The 20,745-nt window shown below is 39.6% G+C and overlaps 1 protein-coding gene across 2 annotated transcripts in view; it reads right to left on the reverse strand.

Moving 5' to 3' along the window:
- The window catches only part of ERICH6 (glutamate rich 6), a 29,754-nt gene extending 9,306 nt beyond the window's left edge, over positions 1–20,448 (reverse strand). Inside the window, exons 1-11 of one of the 2 annotated variants that reach the window (XM_032852491.1) lie at positions 20,043–20,448; positions 19,164–19,221; positions 13,837–13,928; positions 11,207–11,269; positions 10,895–10,950; positions 10,687–10,803; positions 8,125–8,238; positions 7,005–7,162; positions 6,495–6,565; positions 5,387–5,532; positions 368–453 (exon numbers count right to left, since the gene is read on the reverse strand). In XM_032852491.1, the coding sequence (XP_032708382.1) occupies positions 368–453; positions 5,387–5,532; positions 6,495–6,565; positions 7,005–7,162; positions 8,125–8,238; positions 10,687–10,803; positions 10,895–10,950; positions 11,207–11,269; positions 13,837–13,928; positions 19,164–19,221; positions 20,043–20,448 (1,367 nt within the window). The remainder of the gene's footprint in view (positions 1–367; positions 454–5,386; positions 5,533–6,494; positions 6,566–7,004; positions 7,163–8,124; positions 8,239–10,686; positions 10,804–10,894; positions 10,951–11,206; positions 11,270–13,836; positions 13,929–19,163; positions 19,222–20,042) is intronic. The other variant, XM_032852492.1, reaches the window with a different exon arrangement.
- Between the last annotated feature and the right edge of the window lie 297 nt (positions 20,449–20,745).

Raw genomic sequence — 20,745 nt, forward strand, 5'->3', positions numbered from 1 at the left:
TAGCAAAAAATTGTGATACTGCCTTTGAGGTTAGGTTAAATGAATTATAGGACATCTCTATAATGAAATACCTTGTGGTTATAAAACCAGTGGTGTATTTCTATCTTTATTACATATTATATGCTCATAACATTGTTATTTAATATTATATAAAGAGGGCAAGTTGAACAATATGAATAATGAGTTGAAGAATTGACTTTTAAAGAATTATATATATATATGCTCATAGAAAAAAGGAAAGGTGTATAAAAAAGATGTTAACAGCTTTTCTCTAGATGACAGGGTTTGGGGTAATATTCTTTCTTTGTAGTTTTGTATATATCATATATATAATAAAGCTAATAAAAATAACTCATTGAAAGGATACAATATTTGTGTTGTTCCATCAGGAAATGAAGTCAGAAACTTGCTCCCATGTTTGTAGTGCTTCTCCAAGAGCTCTTTCCTCATGATCTATGTATGTACAACAGAAAATGAAAGGTCCCTTAATGTTAATTGTTCCAGATACAGTGTATTAATTATGATAATAACAGGCATTGGTTGCTTGCTAGGCAGTGATACAAACCATTTCTTAATTTAAATTTTTGGCCCTGCAAGAGTGACAAGGAACAATCTTAAGAATCATTAAAGATTATTCCTAGCCCCTGCAGATAACTTGATAAAAGCTTTCAGGCAGGCATCTGACATTACATATCTGTTTGAAAGGCTTTAAAAAAAATTTTTTTTTTTACCTTATTCACATATTACTCTAGAAACAGAAAATTAAAGAGCAGCCCTAGCACAATGGAAATATTCTATGTGCTGATTGTAGTAGTAGTTACATAACTGCCAAAATTCAGAGCACTGTACATCTAAAAAAGGTGAATTCAAACTGTATATAAATTATACTTCGACAGAGTGACTTTGAACTCAAGTACAATCTGTAGCATCTGGTCTCTCTTCAGGATTGCTCTTAAAGTTATTTGAGTAAAACACTGATGGCATATGAGAAGAAGAAAAAAATACAGGGAGATAATCCTTATTATATCTCCAATTTTAACTATTTTATATGTAGTACTTAATAGGGAAATGAATTTGTGCCCAGTAACATTTTATAATGAAAGATTCTTTTTAATCCTAATCTTGTATTGATTCAATACAATTGATTATATTGAATTACAATTGTATTGAACTACAACAATGTAATCGATTCAAGGATTTCTAGGGCTAAACAATGAAACTACTGAAATATGTAAGTGTTGCCATTTATTTTGGAAGTTAACACATTTTTATTCATTTTTAAAGTTATGAATATGAAATACATTAAGAACAGTGCTAAAACATGCTGTTTTGTTAGTGAGTAATTATAAAGTGAACACCCATCGTTATCACCAACCAGGTCAAGAAATAGAATAATACCAGTACTCTAGGAGCCCCTCTGTGTGTCTATCTCAAAGCCTTTCTTTCCTAGACATAACCGCTACTCTGACTTCATAGTCATTTCCTTGCACTTTTACAATTTCTAAACAATATAGCTTTAATTTTTCTCATTTTGAATTTTACATAAGTAAAAACATACATCATGTGTCTTTAATATTTTGTTTCTTTCTGTTAATATCATGTGTGAGTTTCATGCATGTTCCAGTGTGTAGCTGTGGTCCACTAACTTCCGTTTGTGTATAGTATTTCAGGGTATGAATTTATCCCTATTTATTTAATGGTTGCCTGAGTCATTCCCAGTTTTTGACTATTGTAAACTGAGAACATTCTTATGCATGTATGCAGGTACTCAGTTCCCCTTGGATATTATGACCATTTGAGAAAAATGGGCCAAAAAAACTCTTGAACACTTCCGAAAGGAGAAATCTCAAATGGTCAATAAATGAAAGGTGCTCAACATCATTAGTAACCTGGAAAATTAAAACCACAATTAGAGATCAGTATATATCTATCATACTAGCAAAGAAAATGTAAATTCTGATAGTACTGACTATTGGAAAGGATGAAGAACAAGAGTCACTATTGTTTGCCTCTAGTGGATCAATGTAATACAGTCCAACAACTTGGAAATCGTTTTGGCTTCATCTAGTAAAGTGAAAGACAGGCATAGCCTGGGATTCAGCAATTCCATTTCTGGGTATAGTATCTGAGAGAAGGGTAAATATTATAGCTTAACTTCAGACTTGGATAAATTAAGTTTACTTGCTGAAAATTTCTAGGGTAGCCAGAAAAATAACAGGGGCAGAGAGTATAACTCCCAAGCTTGTAGAGGTAGAACAAAAAACAGAATGATATATTTTAAATACCCCTCCCCAAAAGACAAGAAGGGATAAAGGAAAAGAAAAACACATAACAGGGAACAAATAGAAAATATCAAAGAATGTCAGTAATTATGTGTAAATAGACTAAATACTCCAGTTAATAAAAAAAAGAATGTCAGATTAGTTTTAGTTCTCTTTTTAAGGAAAAATTCCAACCATATATTTTTTACAAGAGACAAATCTAAAATCTAAGTATATAAAAAGATTATAAATAAAAAATGATATATGAAAATACTGAATAGTCTTACTAGAGATAAAGAAGATTACTTCATAATGATAAAAGTTTAAATCCACCAGGAAGATATAACATTACAAAATATTTTTCCCATACTTAGATAATTTCAACATATATAAAGCAAAATTTCACAAAAAGAAAAGGAAAAATTAAAAATTCCATAATCATAATGGGATATTTTGGCCTACCTCTCTCAAAAATTGCAAGGATTTTTAGACCAGAAAGGTAATAAAAAAATAAAATATTTGAATAACGCCTTTCATAAATTTGACCTAATGTTCATGGATTGGAAGATTAAGTATTTTAATGATGACATTCTTCCCAAATTGATTTATAGATCCAATGTAACTACAATCCACATTTTAACAAGATTGTAGTATTTGTATGTGTTGAGGTAAGGCAGTTCCTCACAAGTTGATTCTAAAATTTATAGGAAATACCAAGAACTTAGAAGAGCCAAGGTATTCTTAAAGAAGAAGACTGAGAAAGAGGAATGTGATCTACCAGATATTAAGATCTATCACAAATTAGAGTAATTAAGACAGTGTAATGTTGGGGCACAATAAAGAAATCTATGATACAGGATAAAGAGTCCAGGGGTGCCTGGGTGGCTCGGTGGGTTGAGCCTCTGCCTTCGGCTCAGGTCAAGATCTCAGGGTCCTGGGATCGAGACCCACATCAGGCTCTCTTCTCAGCAGGGAGCCTGCTTTCCCCTCTCTCTCTCTGCCTGCTGCTCTGCCTACTTGTGATCTCTCTCTTTCTGTCAAATAAATAAATAAAATCTAAAAAAAATAGAGTCCAGAATCAAGATCATGCAGTCATAAACATCTGATGTAGGACAGCTGTGCCAGTGCATGGTAATGGAGAAAGGAAAATCTTTTCCATACCTGGTGCTAGATACAACCAGGTATATATATATATATATTTACACACACACACACGCACATATATTTCAAGATTTTATTTACTTATTTGAGAGAGAGAGACAGCATGAGGGGAGTGGTAGAGGGAGATGGAGAAACAGACTCCCCACTGAGCAGGGAGGCTGATTTGGGACTCCATCCCAGGACCCTGGAATCATGACATGAGACAAAGGCAGACGCTTAACCAACTGAGTCACCCAGGTGCCTCTCTATATTTTTAAAATGAAATTAGAACCACTACCTCACATTATATGTAAAACCCAATTCCAAGTGGATTAAAGACTTAAATGTGAAATGCAGAACTACAGAGATTTCTCATTTTCATATCATATCATAAACTTTATTCTGTATTCTTTACTTACTTTTATTCCCATAGAGAATTTTATAATTTTTTTAAAAAATCTTTTTTCCAGGTCATTAGTTCTCTTTTCAGTTGGGCCTAACCTGTGTTTAACTGTCATCTTTCAAGTTTTTAACTTCAGTTTTTATTTTTCATTTCTATAAGTTCCATTTTTTTTCTTTACAAACTGATTATGTCACGATAGTTTTCTGTTCATTCCCTCCATATATCTTAAAGCTGATATTTTATTTTCATGAGCATAGTTTAATTTCCAAAGTCTTTGCAGGTCTTTTTTTAATTAGATATTATTCTTCTGGGTTTTCAGTTGTGGTGTTGAGTTTTCTTGTGTTCTTGATTCTTTGTCACTTTGTGCTAGTAACTGAACCTGAAGGATAATTTGCAGGAGAAATTTGAGGGCCAGGCAGGTGACTCTCCTCCCGACAGGATTTGGGTTTGATTCTGTCAGTCACCTCGTTTCACTGCCATGGCTTAAATTCTTTATACCCAAGAGAAACAAATATGGTCTCCATAAGTTAGTTTCTAGAGATCTATTCTGAAAAATATACTTATATAAAAATCCACTTATACACAAAGATATTCAAAGCAGTATTACTTAATATAGCAAAAAATTGTTAACCTGCATGTCTAATAATAGGGGAATGGTTAGACAAACTACATTAAAAAAACCACACAGATATTGAAATGCTGTTAATGTAAGCTATATAAGATCATGGAAATATTTTTTAATGAAAAATTTTAAATAAACTCTTAATTTTAGAACAATTTTAGATTTACAAAAAAAATTGTGAAATAGTACAAAATATATCTCAAACCCAGTAGTGTATCCTATTATTCATATCTTACATGAGTATGGTACCTTTGTTATAGTGAAGGAAACAATATTGGTACAATATTATTAACTAAAGTCCTTACTTTATTCAGATTTCATAGAAATATTTTTATAATAAATTTAAAAACGAGATAAAAATTATACATGTAATATAATTACAAGTGTTATTAACAAAAACCAATGGGTAAAAGTCTAGAACAGTGCCATCTAATAGAACTTTTGGTGATCAAAAGAGTGTTCTGTACCATCAGTATGGTAGCTGTTAGTCACACACAGCTGTTCAGCACTAGAAATGTGACTAGTGTGACTGAAGAATTCCATTTTAAATTTTATTTCATTTTAGTTATTTTAAATTTAGATAGCCATATGTAGTAGTTGCTACCCTATGGGGCAGTGTGGATCTAGAAAATACTGGAATATTAAAAACGAACTGGGGAAGTGCTTGAGGCTTTTGGTGATTTTCCCCCCTTCTTTTTAGTTTTTAAGGGTTCTAAATGTTCCAATGATCACATTTTAAAATAAAAACACTTTAACTAAAATAGATCACCGTAAAATATATGTAAAAGCATTGTTACAAAGTCTAGTAGAAGTTAAAGAGCCAAGTCTGTACCATTTCTTCTTGACAAAGAGTTAAATGTGTTCTGTAGCCAACCTGTTATATTCATTATGACAGCTTTTACAATTTTAGGAAAAACTGATTTTAAAGAGTTGTGAGTAAAAAAATTACAAGAGAATTACCTTTCCACCTGCTATTCTAGCATCACAGCAAACAATGGAAATTTTTCTGTTTTCTAGTTGGAAATCAAGCAGTCTGTCAGCAATTGGCTCTTTTTCCGGAATATCCACAGAAAGTTGATAAGAAATTGTTTTTAAGTGCTTTGAATCTAATGGGAAAAGAATCACATGAAAGTGGATATTTGTTTAAAGTGTTCAAAAACCTCTCTTCTAAAATGAAATTTCAAACCCTATTACAAAAGGATCACTTCATCAGACTTTTTTTTAATGGAAGAAAAATGACGTCCTTCATTAAATTAAAGTGAGTATCTTCTTTTGTTAAAAAAATGAAAACGTTCCTTTGTTAAAAGAAGAAAGATAATTTTTTATTAAGTGGAATTTTCTGGCCTTATGTTTAGTAGGAAATAGTGGAATATCAAGGAACTTTATAGTAGAGATTTAGTTTAAACCACAACAAACATTGATCTTTTCTAAGTATCTTTTCAATAGCTCTGAGTGGTAGAGGAGCAACCCCATATTCAGAAAGATTAAGTAATTTACCCCAAATCAGCCAGCCTATAGGGAAAAGAGCAAGGATATAAATCAAGAACTTCTGATTCTAAAAATCAGTGCTCCTTCAATTTTACCCCTAACTAGAACAACTTTACAGCTACCTGTAAAGTGGTCTATAGATGTTGCTAATTTATTTCGATCAATAACAACAGTAAGCAGAAGACAAAAACCTCCAAAAGCCACATAACCGAAACACCAGATTTTCTGAACCATTTTAACTGAGGCATTGACTAGAATGAACATTTTATTTGTTTATTTTTTAATTATTACTATTTTTTAGATTTTATTTACTTGAGACAGAGCAAGCGAGAGAGAGAGGAGAGAGAAGGAGAAGGGGGAGGGGCAGAGGAAGAAGCAGACTCCTTGCAGAGCAGGCTCAATCCCAGAACTCCCGGATCATGACCTGAGCCAAAAAGGCAGACCCTTAATGACTGAGCCTCCCAGGCATCCCTGGAATTAACATTTTAAATATTATTTTTTAAATAAACCAATTTCAGCTCTTAGTCATCTGAGCTTTCTATGTTCAACTGATGGATAACATCAGCGTTGAGGAACTCACCTTCTTCAGAAAAATTAGTCTGTTCATTTGTCATTATTGCAAATTGTCTGGCCATTTGTCGCTCCTGTTTTCTACAAAATTGAAAAATATGATGCAAAAGTCTGAAATGTGTTTTGAAGCTTAAAACAGAATTTTAGTACAAATTTTAACTGTTTAAATGCTGCCCCTTATTATTTTTATCTTTAAATACTTGTGAATCCAGGCATTTGATCAGTACATACGGGTCTCTACTCTTTAGTCAACAAATTTCTCCAACATGGGAATTCTAAATTGAGCTGAGAATTTGCAGTTGGTAGATTTCTACTTTAAATTGGTGTGTTCACAGAGTTTCTGGGAGCTTCTGAATCTCAGTAATATCCACCAGGAATTTTAATGGGTTTGCTTTGGCCAATTTTTATTTCTTTACTGGGAACACATCTTCAAAATTATAAATTTTGAAAAAACAAGGTTTGTCAACAAAAAGCCCTCTTCTTCAGTGGGCCTGAGGTTCAATATCAAAGGTTCAGTTACCTCCGTAGGGCTTTTTCCTTTGCTTTGAGTCTGTCAGCTTCACTGCCATGCGCTGCGTGAGGCTTAATACAGATTAATTCCGCTGTAGGGCCCTGGGTTTTTTTCTTTTCCTCATAGATGTAGTCAATCAGATTTTGAAAATACCTACAACAGGAGGCCTGAAAAATAAAGAGGCCATTTTTCATTTCACTAGTCCTCAATGAAGATAATTAGAGAGGGGAAAAAAACAAAAAAACAAAAATGGCTAATGCATTTTGGATAACGATCAATGGTTACTTTTTTCTGGTAACAGCTTTCTTGAGATAGAATTCACATACCATAATTCACAGCCATTTCAAGTGTACAAGCCACGGGTTTTTAGTGAATTCACAGAGTTGTGCAAAACGATCGCTGCAGACAACTTTTAGAGCATGAACCCTTATGCCTCGACACTTCCTCCCCATCCTCTTCTCCTCTCAGCCCCCCAAAGCCACTAACTTGCATTCTGCATAGGTTTCCTGTGTGTACAGTTCATATAAGTGGAATCAGACACTTGTGGTACTTTATGATCAGCTTTTGCTTAGCATAACGTTTTCAAGTTTCGTCTATGTTGGAGCATGTAAGCATGGATCAATACTTCGTTCTTTTTATGAATGAATAGTATTCCATTATATGGATACACCACATTTATTGACCTGTTTATCAGCTGATGGTTATTTGGGTTGTTTTCACTTTTCAGCTGTTATGAATCATGTTACTAAGCACATTGGTGTCCAAGTTTTTGTGGAGGTAGAGGTTGTCAGTTCTCCTGGACATAAAGCAAGAAGTGTAGTTGCTGGGCTGTAGGTAACTGTGTATTTAACTTTTCAAGGAATTGCCAGACTGTTTCTCGAAGGCCAAACCATATTATCTTCCAGTTTCTCTACATCCTTGCCAACATTTGTTAGTATTATTCGTCTTTCTGATTATAGCCATCAGAGGGGGTATGAAAAGGTATCCTGTTGTGATTATGATTTATATTTCCCCACCAGGTAACATGTAACCCTGTTAAGCCTTGTAATGCAAGGGAAGATGCAGGAGAAAATACTTGATACGTTTAAAAATAACACCATTTCCTCCGTGAACCTGCTTTAGAACTTACTTCTTCTATTGATTCCGAGTTACTGTCATGAGAGATAATATCCATATTGGAAAGAAATGTTCTTAGGTTGCCCCCACAAAATTCACACTGGGGTGATATTTCCTCCTCTTCTTCCTTCAGGGAGGGGAAAGCAAAAATGAATCAATGCCCACAAGGAGGCCCAGAGCCTCTGGGAGCAGCAGGAGTCAGGGCTCTGGGTGGGGCCAGCAAATGTCCAGTAGGGGAGCAGGGGTGGGGCTGGGGGATGTGCCAACCTGTCAGGATCCCTGGGGGCTGAAATAGTTGGTGGGGAACTTGCAAGGGGCTGAGATCCTATACCAGAAGGCAGCAAACTAGCAAGGTCTGTATATTCCAGTAATGAGACATTATTTCTATTCAAGGGCTAAAGAGGCAGAGGTGGTGTTTTGAGGGCTTCTGTCTGGTTCACCAGAGCACAGAGAGCCCATTGGGAACTTGTGGGTCCTTAGGGTGCCTCCTCAGTGAAGAAAGAAAGTTGCACAAATGACTTTACTATTGACATCAGAGTCCGGTTGGGGGTATGTGGATTACAGTGTGTGACTGGATGCAGGAGACAAAGGATATCACACATTAGGCCCAGATTGGGGTTCTGAATTCTCCTGTCTGTGCTGTGAGGATAATTTTGAAGGGGCATGGGAGGCCACGGGAAGCAACAGGAGACTTGGAGTTAGGGGTTCAAGGCTTGAGGCACTATGGCCATGTGAGTGTCTGAGGTCACGACTGTGACTGCAGGGGCTTCTGGGCAGGCCAGCAGCCAAGCCCAGCATAGGCCTCCAGGAGAAACCCATCTTGTGCGTGGCTTGCAGGTCTCGAGCACTACCAGGCCAGCTGTATCTTCCGTTCTCTGGGACTGGCAAAATGGCCACTGTGGGGCCAAAGGGTGGATGAGGTGGCCGGTGCCACCAAGCGTTCATCACTGGGGAGCGAGGGCTACTGTCTTGAGGCTGTTGAACTACCCGATAATAAGTACTGTGCATGGCTGAAAGTGAAACACTTTGGGAGGCGTGGGTAAAGCCCCGCCCTGGACAGATGGTGGTGGAACGTCTAGTTTGTCTCCCATGTGACAGGACAGGCGGAAAGAGAGTGTGGCGATGCCATTTCCCTACCAGGGTCTGGGTCATTAGCTTTTCAGCCCATAGTCCCTTCAACCCTTCACCTGCGGGAGAAGGAAGGTGGAGATTCTTCCAAAGATCGTGGGGGCGCTGGCCTCTGCACCTGAAGAGGCTGCAGCTGGAGAGGAGAGCTGTCATAGCCCCATGAGATCTGCTGTGTGTAAAGATCCGGGGGCCAGTGTAGGGCCCACTCCCCTGGAAGAAAGGCTACCAGGCTTTCTTCATGTTCAAGACCATCTCTGGGGGTCAGCAGAAGAAAACCCCAGACACTTCCTTGGGTACAAGCTTTTATGGTTCAGCAAGAGGAAGGAGCTAGGTTTGAATCAAGAATTTCAGTCTGAAGAGTCTGAAGGATGAGCCTAAAGTTTAGAAAAACCTGGACAAATACAAACAGCAAATACCGACCCATATTACATTCCATGGCATGTTTAGTGTGTCCGCCTCATTAGACTTGTAGAGTTTAATGTGCTGCCCCAAGCGGCTATGAGCAGCATGGGGTGTGTCCGCCCAGCATCCCCACACACACACATCTGCCTCACGCCGCCTCCCACGATGGCTGGCTCTTATTTCCAGGGAGTAAGCCTGCACCTTTAGTGTACCCCAAAGTAAATAATGAAGGAGGTTCCAGTCTGGGGACGATGAAGCTCTCTCCACGTAGCCAAGCCACCCGAGTTTGGAAATAATCATACCACCCATCAGTCCCTCCCAGCTCTGGTGCAGCAGGACAGTCCTGTTGGAATTATGAGGGCGGCCTTTCCCTTGCCCACCAGGCAGAGGCAGTAACTGGTCACTTAAGGTGATCAAGTATGGCAGACATTCACCTTTGTTTCCAGGCCTTGTGGCCACCGTTACAGGATGAATCGTGTCCCCTGAAACAACAGTTTGGAAGTCCCAACCCCTGGTCCCTGGGAATGGGGTTTTATGTAGATATGGGGTCTTTGCGGATGTAAGCAAGTGAGAATGAGGTCATTAGGTCATAATCCAACAGGACTGGTGTCCTTGGAGAAGAGGGACACCGGGACACAGACACACAGAGAATGCCGGGACAGCTGAGGCCACATAGGAGTGGAACAGCCCCAAGCCAAGGCAGGCCAGGGTTCCATGGCCACGCTGGAAGCTAGGAAGAGGCAAGGAAGCATGCTGTCTGAGAGGGTGGACCGGCTGGTGCATGGACTTTGAACTTCTAGCCTTCAGAACTGTGAGACAGTAACTTGCCGTGGTTTTAAGCCACCTGGTTGGCGGTACTTAGTTCCAGCGGCCCCAGCAGACAGACACAGCCACCCTGAGTGCTGTTACACATAAAAGAGCTCCTTGCCTGGCTTTGTTTTTTAGAGTATGTTCATATCTTCTGGGCAAATTGTCGTGTGGCTTATTACATTATGTATTAATAAACGAAATTTTAAAATTTTAAAACAATACGAATTAAAATCACCTTGAAGTTAATGCCTAAATTGGAACTCTCTGGTTTGAATGTCAGAATGGATGGTGGCCCGATGCTAGGCAATGTTCTCAGAGAAGGCTCAAACAGGGTGATGAAATCTTCTTTAAACTACATTTTTAGAAAGAGAGAGAATTGATGTTTGAATAAGTGATATTTACCATGAACACTGTTGACTATTGGACTGATAAACATTTCTTACCTCCAGCTCACATAAAATACTCAGTCTTCGCTCTTCTGGATTAATTACCCATTTTTCTGAAGAGAAAAGCATCAATTTAGAAAGAAAGTATAAAATCTTTGTAACAGTCTTCTACTCTCTTGTCACCCACTACCCATCTCAAACACACACACACACACTTTTACAATGTCTTGAACCCTTTTCCCCACCTCCTCAGGTAAATTCTTAGGGGAGGGCATTTTGAGAGGGGCGGGCACCATCCCAGTTAAGGGTGGTTCCCCAGTGGCAGCTGGCCTTTGCGGGCAGAGGGAAGGACTCCAAACATCCATTTACCTCTTAACTTAGAAGCCAGATTTTCAGGTTCAGTTTCTTTGATTACAGAGGTTGCTTCCTTCCCTGTAAAATGAGTGTGGATTTGTCATCAATCCTGACAAAGTGGGAAAGAAGTTTAATGTAAAAGAAAATATGCCTTTCAGAAAAAGAAATACCCTTATCTGTGTTTGTTTTACCTTTGACCTCATACCTTTTACTTTTTTTTTTTTTTTTTTTTTTTTGCCTTTTCCAAATAGCTTTTTATCAACTGTGGGGAACAGAGGAAAGCCACCACTGAAGGATCATATTTAAAAATGTTTCCCTGTTCCTTTCTGGTCCTAGACTACTACAGAGATGCACACTTTACTTGATTATAAACGTTTTTTCCAGACTCTTTTGTTTCCCTCTTTCTAAAGTACTACTTTGTCTACCTTATGTCTGTTATTCTGTAAAAGACTTTTCAGGTTGAAGGGTGCTCAGGGTTCTCCTTTAAGACACTGAACTCAACCATGAGGATTATTCCCTCCACAGATTCCATGGCAGTACTGGAAATGGGGAAGGTAACCATCAGCAACTTTGAATAAATGTCTAGAAGATTTAAACGGATAGAACTGGAATGATGGAAACCAACCAGATCAACCTATAGTGGGATAGAGGTATGGGGAGGGAGCTGGCCCGTTTGCTCACAGAGCCAGGGCCAGCAAGGACTGCTGCTGGAGAAAGAAGTGGGTTTCAGAAAATGATGCACTTCCTATGTGGAGTATCTGGAAAAATTTTAAATGTGGTTTAGGTATTTTGGCCAACAGAAATACCAGCACTGGTATAAAAAAAATGTATGCCCAAAGATTTTTATTAAGTCATGAGTTGTTAAGGGGAAGAGCTCAAAACATCAAACCAAACCAAACCAACTCTGAAATATCTAGCAATCAGTTTTATTACATAAGCCACAATAACTGTATATAAAGTAACACTATGCTGTTGTTTCAATGAATTAGATCGATCTTTCATGACATGGAAAGGTGTCCATCATGCACTGCTAAGTAAAAAAGTTAAAGAAGAGATAAAGTTGCCATTACTCATGGGAAATGTTAATTGTTCCGCAGACTTTCAACTTACAAACTATTATCATTAATAAGAAATTTCAGCAATGGGTGGGCCAGATACAAGATTAATATATAGAAATCAATAATTTTCCTATGCATTGACAATAATTAGAAAATATAATGGGAAAAAAGTGTCCAATTGTTACATCAATACAGGACTATAAAACACCTAGGAATAAACTAGGAAGAGCTGCATGAGTCCTTTATGGGGAACCCCCCCCCCACAAAACTATGAAAGAAGATCTGAAAGAAATGGAGGGGCACACTTAGGCTCACTAGGTTCCTGCTTGGTTCAGGAGCGCCCATCAGATGAGGTGGCCCCGCCGCCTTCCTTGGTAGCCTAGTTAAGCAAACCAGAATCCACGCCGGTCAATTCCTGAAAATGCCTCAAGGTTAAGAACAGCCAATGGGGACAGCCAATGAAGCTTCCCAAATATCTCAAACCCATAAGCTCTCCAGTTAAAAAATGTCCTAGTTCTGCTCCGGGGTCTTCTCTGTAAGAACCTCCCCCTGCCCCCGCTCTTGCTGGGGGAGCGCTCCTAACTATCTCCTGTTGGGCACGACTCCATTTCAATCCGTGTGCTCACACTTAGACATCTGAAAATGCCTCAGTTTATATTGTAACACTGCTAAGATGGGGTGACAAATCATGACTTGACATAAAAAATGTCAAGTTCCATTGAGAAATCCCATCAGAATTACTGCGTAGATTAATTTGGGAATGATTAACATCTTTTTGGTATTTGGTCCATTTTCCTGTTAGATTTTGTCACTCTTCTGTGCAAACCCTGTAGTGTCTTTCTACTTCGTTCCCATTTATAAAGATCTGGTCCTCAATTGTCCCATTGACCCTCAGATCCTCCTCCTACTTACTTCCCTGCAGCCACACTGACTGCCCCCTTGCTCTGGGAGGAGGCCCGTGCTAGTGCAGTCCGTGTGCCTGGAGTCCTTTTTCCCCAGAAACCGTTCTGGCTCATTTCTCTCACATCCTTGAGGTCTTTGCTCAAGTATTTTAGCTTCTCAGTGAAGATTTCCCTGAGCACCCCGCATCACCTTGCACCCCTCCCACCCAACATCTCCTGTCCCTTCCTCTGCTTTTTCTCCTTAGCATATCTGTTGTCTAATGTACTATGTATTTGTGTATTATCTACCTCACCAACCCCCTACACACCTTCCACACTTTAACACCAGATCACTGAGACAGGGTTTTTTTCCTTGTTTGTTTGTTTTTCTTCATTGCCATTTCCCTAAAACCGGGTCTGGACTATGATGGGTGCTTGGCACGTGGTAGGTGCTCGATAAGCCTCTGATGAATACGCGACATAATATAAAAAAATAAAAAAGTTCAAAGAAAAGGCTATTCATAATTCCTTATACTGGGATAAATTAAAATTTTCATTTTTATATATTTCTTAATGGTTCGCATTTAGAAACAGCATGCATTTTAATTCTTAATAAAAAATGAAGACATATATCAAAACATAAGGGCAGATTTTTTCTTGATGCGAACATATCGCCAAGCCAAAGCTAAGAAATCAAACTACTCACTCCTCCGCCTTTTGCCAGAAAATTCTTGAAGCCAGCTTTCTTCTGTTTGTACTGATGTTGGAATTCCTGGATACAAAGTGTGATACATAGTCCTGAAGTTTAGACAAAGTGTTAGTTTTGAGTATATCTATAGAGTTGTTAGCAGTTCTTTGGAACACAGCACATTTTAACAGTCAAATACTGCAGGTACGTAGGAGAGCCTGGTTTCTATTTTCTTTGAAATATATTCTTCCATTGTTATCTCTCAGTAAAGTCAGGCACAGTGTGTTTTCATCATAGGGCAGTGTTCCTGAGTCCCAGAGGCTCCCAATACCATATCCCCACCCCACCCCACCCCCACCCAGGGAATAAATTACCACCACTATATCGGTGCATGTGTGTTGGTGGTGACAGTGATGGAATGTATGTTTAAACATTTATTTGAATTTAAATGAGACATATTGTACATTTTATTTAAGTAATTTCTATATCCAACATGGGGCTTGAACTCTCAATGCTGAGATCAAGAGTGCTATGCTCCTCCAGCTGAGCCAGTGTCCCACTTAAATAGCTTAAAAATAATCCAAACTTTTTTTTTTAAGGGTTGAAGCTCAATGCTTTGTAATCAAACAATTGGTATTCTTTCTACAAGTAGTTCAGTTACTTGAGTTATCACTGACATGATAGAAAGGCAGAAATATATTGATTTGTGCTAGTTAAGATTACTGTTACCAGTAATAAGTGAGTAATAACTATTGCTTCAAGTTTCTTTGTCTCTTTGAATTTCAATTTTTTGTAATAATTTGCTGGATCTTCTGAAGTTATCAAATCTTTTTCAAATAATTGAGTCAACTTTAGGTTCTCACTTTTTTTTTTTTTAAACCATTCTTCATTCTCTTTAATTCTCTACCTTCCTTTTTTAATGCTTGGTTCCTTGGCACATTGCATCACTGGGATGTTTTAGTCCTGAAATGACTGTGTCTTGTAATAAGTGAAGAATAACTCTGCCAAAACCACCTCTGCAAATCTCTGGGGGAGTCCTGTTTATCTCACCTACCAGATAAAGAAGTTATGGGGACCAAGGGTAAAGGCATATATATACATACATCCATATATATATATATATATATATATATATATATATGGATATATATATGGATATATATATACACATATATATATATATATATATATATGGATATATATATACACATATATATATATACACACACACATATATATACATACACATACAAATATATACATACATATATAAAGATTTTATTTATTTACTTATTTATTTACCAGAGAGAGAGAGAGAGAGAGAGAGCACACACAAGCAGGTGGAGTGGCAGGCCGAGAGAGAGGGAAAAGCAGGCTCCCCACCGAGCAAGACCCTGACGTGGGCTAGGACCCTGGGATCGTGACCTGAGCGAAAGGCAGATGCTTAACCAACTGAGCCACCCAGGTGTCCCAAGGGTAAAGGCATATTAAAGAGCAATCCCTAGACAGCATTGAATGTTCAGCGTTTTTTCCCGAATTCACTGGTTAGCAAAATCAATACATTATCCACCAAAGGCTCTTTGCCTTCCTGAAACCAATACCAAAGATTATTTCTGAAATTCTGTGTAAAGATGGCGGGTGACTGAGGATAACAAAATTAACATTTATAGAGATCTTACTATGTAGTAGTCCCTTCACAACAGTTGCCTTACTCACGTTATTTCATTCCAATTAATAAAAACTAATCAAGGCTGTATTAATATTCCCTTTCTCCACACAAGGAAACTGAGGCTCTAGGGAACTTCTGAAACATTGCATGGGGCAGATGGAGATGGGGCCCTGACCTGTACGGCTTCAAAATCTGTGTTTCTCCACATTCATCTGCCGCCTACAGTTGGCCCCATTTTCAACCAGAATAGTAATAGGGCAATTAAAAATAGGAGGTGAGCCAATAGTGGTTGCATTTTTATGACTTCTTAAGGACAGATTTCCTCAAAAACACAATCTCATGAAATTCACCAGAGAATGCTTGGAAATATAAAAGAAGCGTCTTCTTAGGAAGATTTATGAGGGGAAGTTATGAATTTGATCAAGTAAAGAGATTTTCCCACATCATAGGAAGTTCAGGTCAAGATGGCATTTGAGCACCCAGTTCCCTCCCTATCCAAGATCTTACTGAAATAACAAACACAAACAAACAAACAAACAAACACAAAAATAGCCCTGGAGGGGCGCCTGAGTGCCTCAGTCTTTTAAGGTCCCACAGTCCTGGGATAGAGCCCTGGAGCCCCTCATCAGGCTTCCTGCTGCCGGAGAGCCTGCTTCTCCCTCTCCCTCTGTCTCCTGGCTGGTGTGCTCACTTTCTCTCTGTTAAATAAACAAATAAAATCTTAAAAAAAAAAAAAAAAGCCCTGGGAAATAAGAAACATGTCATCAGTAGACCAGTAATATTGAAGTCCTTAAAGAACAAAAATAAATGGCTTTCATTTGATGGAAAACCAGAGTGGAGAACACCACAGCTTCAGAAAAAAGAGGTAAGTAAAGTTCTTCTGGGAAGTTCTTCGCTCAGACTCAACCAAATGCAGTGAGGAGGGAGCTAGGGACTGCCATCAGAGGAGTTCAAGAAGTCAACTCAAAGCAGTTGGCCAGTGCCACAGCCAGGCCCCTTCTTCTCCCCTTATACAGGAAGGTTGTTTTTATTTCCAGATGAAGCCCAAAGAACTGCTTCCTACAAAGAGCGGGCAGCCTCTCCAGGGAGATTTTGGGTCTGAAAGAGAAGCAGAGCACAGTGAGAGTTTCCACAGGACCTGCCGGATAGGCCTGGATGAGGAAGGAGGAAGGGACACCCCACCCAGAAATGAAATGCCTGAAGAACTCCGACCACGCAGCAATGTGTCCTTATCCTAACTCTGGTAATAGTGGGGCATCCAGCTTGCCTGCTTCCTGCCGACACTCAAGGAGGGGCTGGCTCTGACAGGCCCCATCCACCCACGCATGCTCGAATCACCACCAAGCCCCCAGGACTGCTGTGAGGAACTACTCAGCTGCAGAACGACTCCATTCTGGCTGCCTACCGGCCATTCATTTATAAATACAAACTGATAACCCAGGCTTACCAGTCACCTAAGGGCAATCAATAGTATGGAAGACAAGCACCAAGATAAACAGAACTCATCCTGAAAAGAAAGAACTTCAAAGAACAAAAAAGAATACTCTCAAAAAAGATTTACAAGCAACAACTATTTGAACAGCAACACAGAGCAAGATCTGGTTCTTGGAAATGACAAATACGAACAAGGAAATAAAAATTTTTGTACAAGGGCTGCGTATTATCTTATAAATACCCCAAATCTTAAAGATATCTGAGAGGGCCAACAGCTATCCAGTAGGAGTTCTAAAGGAAAGAACAGAGACAAATGAAAGAAGGAATCAAATGCCACAAGTATCTGAGAATCAGAACGATCAGCAATACCGGGTACTAAAAGGCAAAGAAACAATATCTTCAGAGCTCTGAGGAAAAGGGCTTTAAATGTATTCTTTTATGCTATGTTATATTATTAATTAAGTATGAGAGTAAAATGAAGAAATCTCCAGACAGGCAAGAACTCAGGAGTTTGACTACCTATGAGATCTGCATGAGATAATTACCTAAGGAGTTTCTCCAGCTAAGAGGAAAGGAATAGAAGCTGGGAATCAAGAAAATGTGGCCACTGCACCCAACTCAGGAAAGCTTAAGACAATTAAAAACAACTGAGAGGTGAAAAGTTCTCCTTTTAGGAACCAAGTTTTACTAGCATAGGATTTTTTTTTTTTTTTGGTGCACTAATCCAATCACATTATTGGATTCTTAGCATGAAATTATATTGTTGATTGGCTTTCAATTTTTATAATTAACCTGTACTGACTTAATTATGATTATAAAACACAATATGAACATAACAAAACTTGGCAAAGTAAAATGACTTTATATGACTATATATTACACATTAATATAGTTTGTTATAAAATGTATATAATGTGTTAATTGGGATAGGAAGGAGTGTGAGGAGAGATAGAAGAAAGTAGAAGTGCATTAGTGTGTTAACTTTTCATAGTAAGAGTTAATAGGTAGGGCTCCTAGGTGGCTTAGTTGGTTAAGAAACTATCGCTGTTTGGCCCCACATCATGATCCTGGAATCCGGGGATCGAGTCCTGCATGGGGCTCCCAGTGGAGCTGGGAGTCTGCTTCTCCCTCTGACCTTCTCCCCTCTCATGCTCTCTCTCTCTCTCTCTCAAATAAATAAATAAAATCTTTTTTTAAAAAAAGGAGTTAATAGGTAGTCGCTAAATTTGATAAATCAGATAGAGATTTAAATACCTTAAAATCCTAAAGGCTAAAAAAACTAAAAATAACATCACTACCAAAAATGAAGAGGAGAGAAATAGTATGAGTTATAATCCTCATCTTTCATGGGTGGGAAGTCCATAAATATGTCACAAATGGATAAATCAGAGAATGAAAATACACTATTTAAATTTATATTGGAGTGGCATCTGGCTGGCCAAAGTCGGTATAGCACGCAACTCTTGACCTTGGGGTTGTGAGTTTGAGCCCTACATTGGGTAAAGAGATTACTTAAAAATAAAATCTTAAAAAAAATACAAATAAAATTATATTGGAAACAAACTTAACAATATGTTAACTGGTGAGTGGGAGTGTGGGGATGAAGAAGGGCATGGAAATGTTTTATTTTATACCTTTATATACTTTAATATTTTAACCATGTACATATTTTTTTCTTAAAAAGTTGAATTAAAAGGATAAATAAAAACATAAAAGTGGGACAGAACAATCCTGGTGCTTAGGAATTTAGAATTTGCTTGTAAAAGCAAAGTTTAGGTGAATAGTAATTCAAGATTGTGGACTTAGGTTTAGTGTGAGATTTCAGGGAAGATTTATAAACATGTCCCAAATGGAATTTCTCTGGTCTCTTCCTGTGCTGAAGGCTAATAGTAAGAATAAGACCATAATTTCCAGTCTCCTTCACAGAATATGTCTGTAATCACGGTCTCATTTAGCCAATAGAGACCTAGGTCCTAAATGTTCAGAACCCTTGCTATTGTCTACCTGGCAGAGTGTTATTATTTCACGTTTTATGAAGTGGACATGCCATGTTTGCACGTAGATGGACAGGGACCTTGTCTCTATCCCCAAAGTGTCTAACAGTATGGTGTTTTAAAAAAACCTTTTTGAATAAATTACTCGTAAGTGCCCTGGATTATTTTACTCTATTTCCAGACATGTTTATCCAAGAGGTAAACACCATCAGCTTCCAAAAATAATATGAAAGCAAAACATTTCTTACCTATTTAAATTCGTTTCAGAAAAGTCTTTCCTAAATGTCTGGAATATTTTAGGAAAACCTGTTGAATGAAACAGTAAACAATTTATCCGCTCTTCCTAGATCAGTGGTTCTCAGAAGGGCAATTTCTGCCACCACCCCACCCCCCAACATCTAAAGACATTTGTGATTATCATAGAGTGGGGGCTAAGGGCATAGTCCCTGCTAGAGGCAAGGGATGCTACCAAACATCTATAAAGCAGAGGACAGCCCCTCCCACGCTCTGCCCAACCGAGGAGGACCCTGGCAGAAATGTCAACACTGGGAGGTTGAGAATCCTCTAGATAACTGCCCTGCCTCTCTTTTTAAGGAAGTGACTAGCGTGGTTTTAGCACAGGAACTTAAACACGAAGTAGGTTTTTTGGAGGACGGTCTTAGAAGCATAACACTCTAAAGGCACTACTGTTCCAGGAGTGGGACGTTCGTGTGTGTGTGTGTGTGTGTGTGTGTGTGTGTGTGTGTGTGTGTGTGTAAAAGAGGTTGGGGGGATGGGGGACCGTGGGGTGGGGGGAGATAGAAAGAGGGAGGGAGGGAGAGGGAGGGAGGAAACAAAATCACGGCCAGAATGCACAGAGGAGTACTACCAAATGCGCTCCATATGGCACCACCCAAACTTCAGTTTCGCCAAGCGTTTCAACGATGTCCTAAACTCTGAGCCATCACAAAGGCTCGGGCAAGATTTCAGTGCCTCGGACAGAGGGGCCGGAGATAGACTGGGTTGTGTGTGGAGTGTGCATGTATTTAGAAACCAGCCGCGCAAGGAGACCAAGGCTCTGAAGTCGGGGGACCCGCAGCCCTGAGGGCCCGGGAAGCCTTAGAGGAAGGGGCGGGTAGGGGCTGTACTTTTCTGGGGAGTGGAGGTGCTCCACTGCGAGCTCCAGCTCTGGGTCTCGCTCTGCGACGGTCTCGACGTCTGGCTGAGCGGCGGGGTCGGGCTCAGGCTGGGGCTCAGGATGCTGGTAAAGCGGGGAAGGTAGGGCTCTGAATTTTCGCCATTGCTGTCACCGAGCTCCACAGCCTTCCAGAAGTACTCATCGCTGAACGTCCCGTGGACCTCCACCTTCTTCTCCGCGTCCGCGGCCTCCTCCTCCTCTTCCTCCTCTTCCTCCTCCTCCACCACCTCTTCCTCCTCCACCTCCTCCTCCATCTCTGCCAACACCTCCTCTTCCTCCTCTTCCTCCTCTTCCTCCTGCCGGTCCTCTTCCGTCTCGGGCTTTCTGAAGCTGCGACGCGAGTGGAAGTTGGCCATGGCTGGCGGGAAGCGGGGTGGCCGCTCGCTCGGTGGCGGGCGCTGCCGCGGGTCTAGGCGGGAGAGCGCGCGAGCTATTGTGCGTCTGTCTCCCTGGGCAACCGCCCTCCGCGCGCTTTCTGAGCCTGGGGATGTAAAGCCGCAGCACCCGCGGGGCTGGGGGAGGGGCGGCGGGGCGGTGAGCTGCTAAGGAGCCAGGACCGCGGGCAAGCGTCTTTCTCAACTGCTTTCCCCTCGCAGCCTGTGGCGAACTGACCTCCCTTTCCTCTCAGGTCCTTTGAAGCGTGTTTGTTTGTT

Source organism: Lontra canadensis, unplaced genomic scaffold, assembly GCF_010015895.1.
Source record: "Lontra canadensis isolate GAN:19392208 unplaced genomic scaffold, GSC_riverotter_1.0 scaffold6, whole genome shotgun sequence".
Lineage (NCBI taxonomy): Eukaryota > Metazoa > Chordata > Mammalia > Carnivora > Mustelidae > Lontra > Lontra canadensis.